The sequence below is a fragment of the Heterodontus francisci genome, chromosome 11, assembly GCF_036365525.1.
Source record: "Heterodontus francisci isolate sHetFra1 chromosome 11, sHetFra1.hap1, whole genome shotgun sequence".
NCBI lineage: Eukaryota > Metazoa > Chordata > Chondrichthyes > Heterodontiformes > Heterodontidae > Heterodontus > Heterodontus francisci.
The window spans coordinates 62,149,947-62,163,661 of record NC_090381.1 but is presented as its reverse complement, the minus strand read 5'-3'; the positions used below and the strand labels follow the sequence as shown (position 1 = coordinate 62,163,661).

At 41.4% G+C, this 13,715-nt stretch overlaps 2 protein-coding genes across 9 annotated transcripts in view; both read left to right on the top strand.

Moving 5' to 3' along the window:
* pdcd10a (programmed cell death 10a) overlaps window positions 1–4,792 on the top strand; it is a 43,184-nt gene extending 38,392 nt beyond the window's left edge. The window contains exons 5-8 of the mRNA XM_068042188.1: window positions 365–491; window positions 3,037–3,115; window positions 3,682–3,764; window positions 4,335–4,792. Coding sequence (XP_067898289.1) covers window positions 365–491; window positions 3,037–3,115; window positions 3,682–3,764; window positions 4,335–4,416 — 371 coding nt within the window. The 3' untranslated portion in view covers window positions 4,417–4,792. The remainder of the gene's footprint in view (window positions 1–364; window positions 492–3,036; window positions 3,116–3,681; window positions 3,765–4,334) is intronic.
* Window positions 4,793–8,728: 3,936 nt separating this feature from the next.
* Window positions 8,729–13,715, top strand: part of LOC137374884 (cilia- and flagella-associated protein 337-like) — a 95,737-nt gene continuing 90,750 nt past the window's right edge. For all 8 annotated transcript variants that reach the window (XM_068041457.1, XM_068041454.1, XM_068041460.1 and 5 more), the window contains exon 1: window positions 8,729–8,818. The gene's annotated coding sequence lies outside the window, so the exon portion shown is untranslated. The remainder of the gene's footprint in view (window positions 8,819–13,715) is intronic.

The following is a 13,715-nucleotide window of genomic DNA, read 5'->3' as shown; positions in this document are numbered from 1 at the left end:
TTCATTTTATTTGGCAGCTGGGAAAATGTGTTTTCTTAGTGGATATTTGCAGCTGCCGACCCTTATTGAATATAGCAAAAAAAAATTTGTGTTACTATCAACCGTTACCTGAGATCCAGAGATTAACCAACAGCACTAGCATGATGCTAAGCAAAATATAAGAGGAGCTTCAGGGTGCTATGATTATGCATAAACATTATATAAATAATGCCCTAATTTAAGCTTTTCTTGCATTGTGCTGAACATGTCTCATTGACACTCCACTGAAAAGACAGGAGTATGTTTGGCAATGTCTAAATTAAATAATTTTTATTGAAGTGATTTTACGTTAAAGCTGTTTTTCTTTCTCATTTTGAATTCATAGAGTACATGATTGACAGGCAAGAACCAGAATTCCGGGAGCTAAATGAAAAGGCACGAGCGCTGAAACACATTCTCAGCAAAATTCCTGATGAGATCAATGATAGGGTCCGATTTCTTCAGACAATCAAGTAGGTATTATGAATCTATCACAGATCTGTCAAACTGAATATAAAGTGTTCCTGGGTATATTGTATTTTCATTTCCCTTTCTATTTCATCTAACCCTAGCAGCATATCCCATTGATTTATCTCCCTCATGTACTTATCTAGCTCCCCCTTAAATGCATTTATGTTATCTTCCTCAACTACTGCAAGTTCCACATTCTGACTATTCTCTAGCAAAGAAGTTTTTCCAAATTCTTTGTTGAATTTATTAGTGACTCTTGTATTCATGATTCCTCGTTTTAGACTCCCACACGAGTGAAATTATCTTTTTTGTCGACCCTACCAAACTCCTTCAAGACCTCTATTTGGTCACCCCCCTCTGAGAGAAAAGAACCCCAACTTGTTCATTTTTTGCTGATACCTCTCAGTTCTGTTATCAACCTTTTGAATCTTTATTTGCACCTTCTCCAGTGCCTCCATATTTTTTTTGTAATATAGAGACCAGAATTGTGCACAGTATTCTTGAGTGTACTCTAACCAAAGTTCTGTATAACTTCTCTGCTTTCCAGATCTATTCTACTAGAAATGAACCCCAGTGGCTTTGCATTTTTGGTGGCTTTGTTAACCTGAATTGCTACTTTTTAATTTGTAAATCTGTACCTCCTGGATCTCGTTGCACCTCTACCCCATTTAGACTCTTACTTTCTAAGGAGCATGTGGCTTCCTTATTTCTCCTACCAAAATGCAGCCCCTCATATTTTATTGAAGTTCATTTTTCATTTTATATGCCCATTCTGCATGATTAATAATGTCTTGTATTTTGTTACAATCTTCCTCGGTATTGACTATACTCTTCCAAAATAAATTGGTGTCTTCCACAAATTTCAAAATTGTACTTCCAGATCTAGGCCGGAATTTTACGTTTGGCGGGAGTCCCTGCCCACTGGCTGAAAAGTCAGTGGCATGCCTGCCTCCGTCGGGCCTGGGGAGCCAGGTTGTGATTTTTCACGCACCGGGCCTTTCGTTGGTCCTGGGTGGGACTTCCACCTCTTTGAGGCAGGAAAACCTGCCTAATGGAGCTGCCAGCCAATCAGTGGGCCAGCGGCTTTTAGTCCCAGCAGCGCCACTGGGAGCAGTGGCTGCTGTTGGGACTACACCCAGCCATCGGAGGCAAGAGGAAGGACGTCCCCAGAGCTCAGGTAAGTTTTTAGGGCCTCGCCGGGGGCAATCTGCTGGGCCCCTGCAAGGCAAGCTTGTGGGGGGGCTTGGGGAGGTGGGCGAGTGTTGTGCATTGGGGGTGGTTGGGGCTTCGGGGGCGGCCCTCCATGGGGCACAGGGTGCCTGATCCCCCCACACCTCCCCAGCCCGCAAGAAGACTGCCTGGTTTTACCAGGTGAGGTTCATGGGGCCTTTGCCATCCGGCTGTCGAGGGTAAAATATCCGCAGTGGCGGAAGGAGGCCCTTAAGTGGCAGTTAACTGGCCACTTAGGGGCCGTGATTGGCCTGGGGTGGGTGGGCCTTTTCCCGCTGTCCTGTGTAAGATTGCAGCGGGGATGGGAGAGGGTCAGGCACGCCCCCCTCCCCGCCTCCCACTGAATTTTACACCCTCCCCTCTGCCATGCCACCTGCTCACTTGTTGGGAGGTTGTAAAATTCTGGCCCCAGAGTCCAAATCATTGTTGTAAATGGTAAATAATAGTGACCCCAGCACCTATCCCTCTGGAACACAATTTCCCATTTTCCACCAGTTTGAGTAAATACCTTTAAACGCCTCCTCTCTGTTCTCCTTTGACCCCTGCTGTAATTCTAGGTAAAGTAGTAGAGTCAAAGGCAGTGGGGTGTTCAAAATGCTGCAGATTGTTTAGGCTGGGTGAGCTGGAGTACTAGAGGGAAAAGCTTAATAGGCCCAATGGCTTTTTCTTGACTGTTTAAGTTCTAACCCAAATTCAACCTAAATTTTTTTTTTAAACAGGCTGTTGTAGATTGTGGTCAAGTAAATATGCATTAATTTCTGTCTTTACACTAAATGCTTAAATGGATCAAATACTGTTTTATCTAAAGTTATGTGTAACTGCTAATTTGGCATTTTGTGTGATAGTAGCTGGTGTCAAATTTTGAAATACGATTAAAGCAAATGCTGTGAAGCTAGCTGCTAGGTAGTACACGTTTACCTGGATTGGCCCCTCTCTGATTCTTTTTCTTCCCTGCCTCCACACCTGGCAGGAGTGGGACAAGGCAAGGTTGTGGGGGGGCTTGGGGAGGTGGGCGAGTGTTGGGCATTGGGGGTGGTTGGGGCTTCGGGGGCGGCCCTCCATGGGGCACAGGGTGCCTGATCAGGAGGCCCCCCCCCCCCCCACACACACTCACATTGAGTGCTTAGTCTTCAGTGGGCAATGCTGAAAATAGTGAATTCTGAAAATAGTGTATAGATCACAAAAAAAGTTATAGTTCATATAAGACACTACTATTTAAAAGGACACATAAGCCTATAGTTATTTTAATTGTAGAGGAATTGAAAGATGGCATCTATTAGATTTGTTAACTTCTCTTGAATTTGCTTTTGTTTACAGGGATATAGCCAGTGCAATAAAAGAGCTTCTTGACACTGTGAACAACGTTTTCAAAAAATACCAGTACCAGAACCGCAGGGTAAGTACTACAGAAATAATCCCTAGAGAACCTAGAACATAAGTGTTTCCAGTAACACCAATTGATACATTGGGGCTTTATAGTGTGTGAGGGCTGTTCAAGGACTTCATGCATCTGCACAGCACTCCTATTGTGAAAACTGAATAACAACTGGAAAGTGCTTTTGAGTTTCATAGTTCAAACTGTTCCTGAGGCGTCGAGCTACAAAGCTGTATTACCGCTATTTCACTAATCAAGTTTATTTCAAGTCCTTGTTAATGTGAAGCTTGTGACACTTGTGCTGGTGAAAATTATATTAAAAGTACCATCAAATATTAACAGAACTTGAAATACTTGGATAAACTGCTGCCACAACAGACCAAGTGCTTTCCTTTTTTATATAATGTAATACATAGCTGATATTCATGTAATTGTTGCATGTGTAGCATATATGTGTATAATATATTGAAATACCCCATTCATTCACAACCAGTGACAATACACATTTGGAAGGCTAAACATGAAACTTTTTTCAATTTATAGTATGTAAATTCAAAATTTGGATTAAATTATGCTATCACTTTTAGGCACTTGAACACCAAAAGAAGGAATTTGTCAAATACTCCAAAAGCTTCAGTGATACTTTAAAAACCTACTTTAAAGATGGAAAGTAAGTACTGCAGTAACATGAACCATTTTTGTGTTGCTTTTATATGAATTATTATGCAAACAAAGCTTTTATTACATGTATAATGTAAATTTAGAGTTTGTAGCTGCCACAATAGTATTAAATTTAAGTAAAAGTTTGAATAATAGGTGATGGTACAATTGGATAAAATGATAGGAGAAATAGCCTTTCATTTCCATTGTGAGCAGGGAAGCGTTGAGGGGTTTGGCTGCCTTTAAAAGGATTGACATTTGTGCTTTTCAAAAAGATTAGTTTCAGTGTAAACAATATCTTTTTAATGGTGATGTTATCTGTATGTGTCTATGAACTTAGAAGTAGTTAATCACATTTCATACTTGCTCACATTTCTAATTGTGGATTTTTTCCAATTAGGATCTTGTTTGAAATATTCACTTTAAAAAAAAAACTGCACTTGAATTCACAGTATATTTGGATTTACTTTGTACAATTGGAGTGGAATGAATAAATGTTTATTTTGGAATCCTGTGTCTTGTACTTCAGTTACAAATAGGACAGAATTCTAGATTGAAACAATCTTTTGTTTTCAAACAGGGCAATTAACGTGTTCATGAGTGCCAACCGGCTAATCCACCAAACCAACTTGATACTGCAGACCTTCAAAACTGTTGCTTAGAAACTCCATTTGTGAAGCTTTTTAATTTTCAATCTTAAAAGGTTGACCTTTATATGTAAATTTAAATAGTTACAATTGTATAAATTAACACATCCATTTCAGGACTTGAAAATGTTGAATAAAATAATTGTCAACTTGCACCATATTTTTGTAAAACATTGTTCTAATCATGATTTCTCGTTAAGAAATATTACATAACTTTTGCTATTACTATTGTATCCAAAACAAAGCCAAAAGAATTTGCGCCTTAACATATCGTAATGTAACATTCCTTTGTGTAAATATTGGTGTTCTGTTTCTGAAGTTAACTTGCTGGTAAAAAAGACAAGTTATGTATTTAACATGATTAGTGGCAAATAAATAGTTTACAATCTGATTTATATTGTCTCTTTTTAACTGCAGTTCATAATGGGAGGGTGAAACTAGGATTGAATAAAATGTGATCAGATTTTAATATTTCATTGAGTCTTTCAGCTTGCATATAAGTGGTTATATATTCACCACCTGCTACCTATTTAAACCTGGTGTAATTTCTCCTTGGGTGTCTGCACAGCATGTAATTTCCACTTGTGATTCGAAAGGGACCAATAACCACAGCATAAAACTGTTATTACAAAACTGTTACTTTATTGCCTTGATTAAAGTGTGTCTCATTTACTGTAACCCTCCATCAGCTGTAGCATTTCATAAAAACATACTATTATACAGATTTAATTTCACAGAATTTCTTATGTACCTTGACATAGTTGACTGTAAAATAGTGTATTGCAGCCTTTTTCCCAATATTTTAACATTTTATTTTGTTTGATTTGTATAAATCTCTGCTCTGATGAGCTATGATGCCATGCAGGGAACGCTGTTGGTCAACCTTTTTAAACTTGCTAAATAGATGCTTGTTTAATATAACAACTCTGTGATGTGCTGACGTTATGAGAGGATCGGCTGAGTCACTTCTGTGGTGCAATGATTGCTAGTGCAAGTTGCAATATGAAAGTGAAAGGAGTATGTCAAATGCGCCTGGGAACTAAACTGCTTAGAAGAAATTACTTGCTATAAATGCTTTAAACTGTGCTCAGCTTTGGTATCTGCATACATATTAGCTTGCTGTGTTTTACTCCCGATTTACATACATAAATCATTTTTAGCTGAAAATCCTGACTCACTGTATATCTAAAACGTTTTGTTCTAGGGATGTGGAAGTCGCTGGAAAGGCTGGCATTTATTGATTATACCTAGTTGCCCTCTAAGGTGCTGGTGGGCTGCATTTTTTGAGCTGCTGCAGATACTTCCACAATGAAAGGTTTTCACTGGGCAATAACGAATGAATGGCAATTGTATGTCCAAGTCAGGCTGGTTGTGTGATTTGGAGGGGAAGTGGAAAGTGACAAACGCATTTAAAAACAAAAGACTTGCTTTTATTTATAGTGTCTTTCATGACTACAGGACGTCCTAAAGCATTTTACAGCCAGTGAAGTCCTTTTGGAGTGTAGTCACTGTAAGGTAAAAAATGCAGCAACCAATTTGTGCACAGTAAACTCACATGACAATAATGCGATAATGCCCAGAGATTCTGCTATTTTTGTGAAGTTGATTGAGACAAATATTGGCCAAGACGCCTAGGATAACTCCACTGCTCTTCAAAATAATGTCATTGAATCTTTTACGTCCATCTGAGAGAGCAGATGGGGCCTTGGTTTAACGTTTCAAATAAAAAGACCGTACCTGCGACAGTGCAGCAGTCTCAGTAATGCACTGGAGTGTCCACCTTGATTTTTGTGCTCAAATCCGAGAGTAGGATTATGCACCCACACCTTCTGATTCAGGCAGGAGTGCTACCAACTGAGCCACAGCTGACCATGCACTTACTGCCTTCGCCCTTCTAAGTAGTGGAGGTTGTAGGTTTGGAAGGTGCTGCTGAAGAACCCTCAATGAGATGCTACTGTGTATTTTGCAGATAAAAATGTAGTTACGTTATGCTGATGGTGTAAGCAGTAGATGTGTATGTTAGTGGATGGCATCCTGATCTAGTGGACTCCTGTGCCCTGGATAGTGTCATGCTACTGAAATGTAACTTTTTTTAATAGAATCTCAATTTCTGGAGGGGCCCACCTCTTTCACCTCCCCCCCAATAAATTTTGCACCATCACAAGATAACTCCCTTGTCAAAAATTTATAAAGCCACAACTGCAAAAATTGTACCTTTGTGAGATTTAAGTTCCCCAACCCCTATAATAAATCATAAATAAAAACAAAGTGCTAGAATTACTCAGCAGGTCTGGCAGCATCTGTGGAGAGAGAAGCAGTGTTAACGTTTCAAGTCTGTGACCTTTCATTAGAACTGTCATAAAAGATCCATTGAAATACTAGAAATGGCTGCAGCTGAAGGTATCTTGGAAGTTCATGTTCCATTGTAACAACTTCTGATGTAGACATTGTAGTTAAAGAGGAGTGTGAAATATTAGATACAATAAGCATAATGAGAGAGGAAGTACTAGAGGGTCTGACATCCTTGAAAGTGAATAAATTGCCAGGGCCGGATGGATTACATTCCAGATTGTTAAAGGAAGCCAGGGAGGAAATAGCAGATACACTGAGGATCATCTTCAAATCCTCACTAGATACAGGAGAGGTACCAGACGATTGGAGGTCTGTGAACTTCGTACCATTGTTTAAAAAGGGTGCGAAGGATAGGCCAAATAATTATAGGCTGGTCAGTTTGACCTCTGGTGGGTAAATTGTTAGAATCTATTCTGAGGGACAGGACAAACAGCCACTTAGAAAGGCACGGATTATTCAGGGATAGTTAGCATGGATTTGCTAAGGGAAAGGCATGTCTCACTAACTTGATTTGAGTTTTTTGAGGAAGTAACAAAAAGGATTGATGAGGGTAGTGCAGTGGATGTGGTCTACGTAGACTTCTGTAAGGCACTTGACAAGGTCCCACATGGCAGAATGATCAGTAAAATGAAAGCCCATGGGATACAGGGGAATGAGGCAGGATGGATCCAGAGTTGGCTCAGGGCCAGGAAACGAAGGGTAGTAGTCAGATGTTTTTGTGAACGGAAAGCTGTTTCCAGTGGCGTTCTACAAGGCTCAGTGTTGAGTCCCTTGCTGTTTGTGGTATATATTAATGATTTGGACTTAAATGTGGGAGGCATGATTGGGAAATTTGCTGATGACACAAATTGGCTGTATAGTTGATCGTGACGCAAATAGCCGTAGACTCCAGAAAGATATCAATGGTTTGATTGAATGGGCAGAATGGAATGGAATTCAATCCAGAAAAGTGAGGTAATGCATTTGGGGAGGGCAAAGCGAAGGAATACACAATAAACGGGAGGATATTGAGATGGGTAGAAGAAGTGAGGGACCTTGGAGTGCATGTCCACAGGTCCTTGAAGGTGGCAGGACAGGTAGAGTGGTGAAGAGGGCATGTGGAATATTTCCTTTATTGGCTGAGCTATAGAATACAAAAGCAGGGATGTAATGCTGGAACTGTATAAAATGCTGGTTAGGCCACAGCTGGAGTATTGTGTGCAGTTCTGGTAACATTACAGAAAGGACATAATTGCTCTGGAGAGAGTACAGAGGAGGCTTACAAGAATGTTGCCAGGGCTCGAATGCTGCAGCGCTGAGGAAAGATTGGACAGGCTAGGGCTGTCTTAATAGTGTACAAAATTATGAGGGGCCTAGATAGAGTAGACAAGAAGGACCTGTTTCTCCAGCAGAGAGGGCAATTAGCAGGGGACACAAATTTAAGGTGATTGGTAGAAGGATTAGAGGGGACATGAGGAAAAACCTTTTCACCCAGACTGCCAGGAACCAGAAACCCTCAATTCTTTTAAAAGGTACCTTGACATGCACCTGAAGTGCTGTAACCGGCAAGCTATGGACCAGGTGCTGGAAGGAAGGATTAGATTGGGCAGCAAGTTTTTTTTTCGGCCAGCGCAGACAGGATGGCCTGAATTGGCATCCTTCTGTCCTGTAATTTTTCTTATGGAGGTGCATCACGTTCCGTGCCAAATAAGTTGCTGGTTTGTACTACCCAACTGCAATGACTGCCCTTTAAAAACACTTCAGCAGCTGTGCAATGCTTTCAGACTTCAGAGGGAAAGCAAAGGCGCTATACAAATAGCAGATAATTGTTTTAAATCCGCGCGTGCAGTTGGGAAAATGTTTACATATGTAGACAATTTCAGACACATGTCCCGCCTTCCTCGGTGATTGACGGAGTGCGGGGCTGGATCCACAAGTGCGCGATCTGTTGCTCGGTTACCGCAGTCATTGAGTTGTTTCTCTCGCTCTCTGTGTATGGAAGGTGAAGCCATTGCAGGAGCGCGGACAGAGCGCTCTTCGGTTTCGGTCGCTTCCATTCTTTGCGGCTGCATGTTCGTTTTATCGGGTGAGTAAAATGTAATTGGTTTGCTTTTAACGTGTAGAGTGTGTCTGCAAACGTGTGATCTCTCCGTGCGCAACATCGGATTGAAGCCCTTTTCCCATGTTTTATTCTGTAATCCTGTTTCCCAAAGTTTTATAATGTCTGTTAAAGATCATGCTAAAATGGGTACGTTGTTTTTCAGCGTCTTCCTGAGAATGGGCAGCGACTTGGAATTTGGGTTTTGTTTTGGCTGTAGATTAGCGGCTCATTCGCCACCCGGAGTTTGATAGCATTACATGCAACTTCGCTTAAACTTTTGAAAAATCTGACTTCTTAACTCGCATTGTCCAGAAGCTCTGTACATTTTCATGCAAATTAATACAGTAGCAAAGATTTACTATCTCTCATCCTTACTGCAGTACTTAAAATGCAAATGCAGAAGCACAATACTGCGAATGCTGGAAATCTGTAATAACAGATAATCTGGAAATACTCAGCACATCAGGCAGCATCTATGGGGAGAGAAACAGTTAACGTTTCAAGTCGATCATCGAGTATCTCCAGGACTTTTTATTTAAATGATTTCTCAATGTTTTCAAAGTGTAATGTTAGGCATCAGTAAAAAATTTCATCAGATGCCTACGAAGTGCAATGTTTACAGTTTATTTTGTATAAACTAATTTGGGTCATAAGTTTTTTCCCCTTAGTATAATTTAAATGTTATTTTAATATACTTCTGTTTTTTTTTAGCCAAGGTTCATTCTCTTTTGTCAGTGTGTTCTGTTAGGAACCCCTTTACTAAGAAATAGAATAGTTTGCCAGTTTGGGCATCAAATGTTAACAAAACCAGATGGGCATTAAAGTTCCCAAAATGTCCAACAATGTGCCTGAACTCCAACATCAGAAAAATATTTCTACATTCATGCCAGCTGTCAGTTTTCAGCCAATGGTTTTTCAACTCTGGTGTTCAGTTGTTGGCCTTTCATTTGAAAAGTCAGCCTTTTCGCCGGGATTGGAGATTTTCAGAACTGTTCAGATTGTTTAGTGTGTCAGATTAGATCAGCAAGAACTGGGACTAGAAGAGATCGGAAACAGACTACTATCGTTACAGAATAGGACAGGAAACTATCATTTCGAAGCTGCTTTCTGGTAATGTCAGTTACTTATCGTAAAGTTTTAAGATGAACTGATGGTTTCTGAGCGTCTCCGTTACAGGTGTAGTTATTAAATGTTTGTCCCCTAAAGTCATTAGCTGCTAAATGCAAGTTTTTAAAAAAATGATCGTGCAAGGCCAAAGGAAATGGTAACAGGACAAGAAACAAAAGATGGGTCTAGAGGAAGTTTAAATGGGAAAGTAGATCATCAGTATCATATGTACTATATCATGTCCGCTATAAGCCCACTGACTCCCACAGCTACCTTGATTATGCTTCCACTTTTCTTCCTATAAATACCCTGTTCCATTCTCCCAGTTTCTCCGTGTCTGTCGCATCTGTTTTGATGATGCCACTTTCCATACCAATATGTCTTCCTCTTTCGTCAGTCGAGGATTCCCCCCCCACCTTTACCACCTCCGTGGTTGACAGGGCATTCAACTGTCCATTCTGGCACTTCTGTTTAAACCTGTTACTGCTCTGACATTTTCCAGTTCTGACAAAAGGTGATTGACCTGAAATGTTAAGATAGAGCCTTCGACTATCCATTCAGGCACTTCTGATCTCACCCATCCCCTGCCTTCCAGAACCACGATGGGGTTCCCGTTGTCCTCGCCTTCCACCCCACCAGACTTCACATTCAACAGATCATCCTCTGTCATTTCCGCCACTTTCAGCGTGACGCCACCATGAAACACATCTTGCCCTCCCCTTTCAGCGATACAAAGGGACTGTCCCCTCCGCAGCACCCTGGTCTAGTCCTCAATCCTCAACATCCCTTCCCTGCAAGAGTAAGGGATGCAACACCTGCCCTTTTACCCTCCTCCCTTCTCCCCATCCAAGACCCCAAACACACCTTCCAGATTGTTACAGCCAGGTGGTAAGGGGTGTGGGTGGTTCCCACTGTTCACCTCCCAACTGACCACAGCAAATGTTTTTTTTGCTAGGGTTTTAACCCCTTTGTTTATTTGACAAACAAACAGACAGTGACAGGTTTTCTTGTAGGTTTAAAACAGGCGATTAACTACTTGACAGTATTCATTCCCGAAAGGTCACAAACGCACCCACGCATGCGTCCACTTGTGCACGCGCGCATAGAAGAACGAATAGGATAAAGGTAAGTGATTTGAAGTGAGATAGATGTTCGGGGTTCACAGTCAACCTGTTGAATCTTCTGAGGACAGTTTCTCTTTTAAAGTTGCAGGCCTGGATTGTTTGTAGATTTTTCTGGTGGTTGAGACTTCAGTCTGGAGGCGGTGGTCACTTTCAGTTCTCTGCTGCACTCAGTTGAAGGGTAGAATATGCATCAGGGCTCCTTCTTTAGTTTTTGCTGGATCTCTCACAGCTCTTGGCTGGACGGGCTTTTTGTGATGTTGTGTATTCTCCCCTCTCTCTCCAGAGAGCTACTTTTTAAGGTAAAAATCTGTCATATTTTGCTTCTGTTAGGAGATGCAGGGCCCCCTCCCTGTGTTGACCAACAATGGACCAGGATGTGGCTACTTCACATCTTTGTTTCAGAAGAACCCACTCAATTCAGGAATGTGTCTTGATGGGTTCTTGGGGGTAATTGACTCCTCTTAGCTTGGAATATATCCTTTTGTCCTTAACGGACAATAAGATAGTTTGAATATACAGGGCCAGGTCATCTGACCTTCGGCAGTCATTTTGCAGCATGTTCCACTTTTTCACAGGAGAAGTCAATTTTTATACCCTCAGTTTAGGTTCTGTATTTTCATTGCTGCACGTCTCATGAGCATGACAAAGTAAAAATGATTTATTTGTTCTTTCAATTTAGTATACTGTATTTGCTGCTCACATTGGAGAGACTAAACGGAGATTCAGTAACTCCTTTATAGGGCACCTCCATTCAGTCTGCAAGCATGACCTCGAGCCTCTGGTTGCCTGTCTTTCAGTTCTCTGCCCCACTACCACTCTGACCTCTCTGTCCTCAGCCTCCTACACTTCTAATGAAGCTCATCATAAGCTTGAGGAACAGCATCTGATCTTTCAATTAGGCACTTTCCAGCCTTCTGGACTCAACATTGAGTTCAACAATTTCAGATCATAACCTGAGCCCTGTTTTTTTGGATGGCAGGTGCTGGTAATAGTTCTGCTTTCCCATTTACACCTCCTCTGGACCTATCTTTTGTTTCTTTTCTAGTCCCATTAACATCTCCTTTTGCTTTGCATTGTCATCCCTTTGTCATTTAATCTCTCCTGCCTACCACCCTATCACAGATATTCCCTTTTGTTCTTTCCTCCCCTTTCCCCCTTTCCTTGCTTCTGAACTTGTTTAAAACCTGTTACAGTTCTGACATACTCCAGTTATGGTTAAAGGTCATTGATGTGAAACGTTAACTTTGTTTCTCTTTCCACAGATGCTGCCTGACCTGCTGAGTATTTCCAGAATTTGTTTCTATTTCAGGTTTCCAGCATCCGCAGTATTTTGCTTTTGCCTTTGGTCTCCGTATACCTTGGTAATACCATACTTGGAGAACTGTGCACAGTTCTGGTCTTCATATCACAAAAACTTACAGAGGCACTGTAGAAGATGCAACAAAAAGATCTAGGGTAGGACAGGAGGCCATTGCTGATTTCTATCTTAACTACATCTACCTGGCTTAGCTAGAATCATAGAAAAGTTATGACACAGAAAGTGGCCATTCAGCCCATTGTGTCTGCGCGGCTGAAAAAACTAGCCACCCAATCTAATCCCACCTTCCAGCACCTGGTCCGTAGCCTTGCAGGTTACAGCACTTCAGGTGCAGGCCCAGTTACCTTTTAAATGAGTTGAGGGTTTCTGCCTCTGCCACCCTCTGGGTGAAAAAGTTTTACCTCATGTTCCCTCTAATCCTTCTACTCATCACCTTAAATCTGTGGCCTCTGGTAATTGACCTCTCCGCTAGGGGAAAACAGTCCTTCCTGTCCACTCTATCTTGGCACCTTGTAATTTTGTACACCTCTATTAAGTCACCCCTCAGCCTCTGTTCTAAGGAAAACAACCCTAGCCTATCCAATCTTTCCTCACAGCTGCAATTTTCAAGCCCTGGCAACATTTTTGTAAATCTCTGTACTCTCACCAGAGCAATTATGTCCTTCCTGTAATGTGGTGACCAGAACTGTACGCAATACTCCAGCTGTGGCCTAACCAGCGTTTCATACAGTTCCAGCATTACATCCCTGCTTTTGTATTCTGTACCTCAGCCAATAAAGGAAAGCATTCCATTTGCCTTCTTCACCGCTCTATCTACATGTCCTGCCACCTTTAGGGACCTGGGGACATGCACTCCAAGGCCTCTCACTTCCTCTACCCCTCTCAATATCCTCCCGTTTATTGTGTATTCCCTCGCTTTGTTTGCCCTCCCAAAATGCATTACCTCACACTTCACCGGATTGAATTCCATTTGCCACTTTTCTGCCATTGAACTAAACCATTGATATCATTCTGGAGTCTACAGATATCCCCTTCACGATCAACTACACGGCCAATTTTTGTGTCGTCCGCAAATTTCCTAATCATGCCTCCTACATTTAAGTCCAAGTCATTAATATATTCCACAAACAGCAACATTGAGCCCTGTGGAACACCGCTGGAAACTGCCTTCCATTCACAAAAAACATTCATCGACCATTATGCTTTTTTTCCTATCACTGAGCCAAATTTGGAACCAACTCGCCACATTTCCCTGTAACCCATGGGTTTTTACTTTTCTGATCAGTCTGCCATGTGGGACCTTGTCAAATGCCTTACTAATATCCATGTAGAC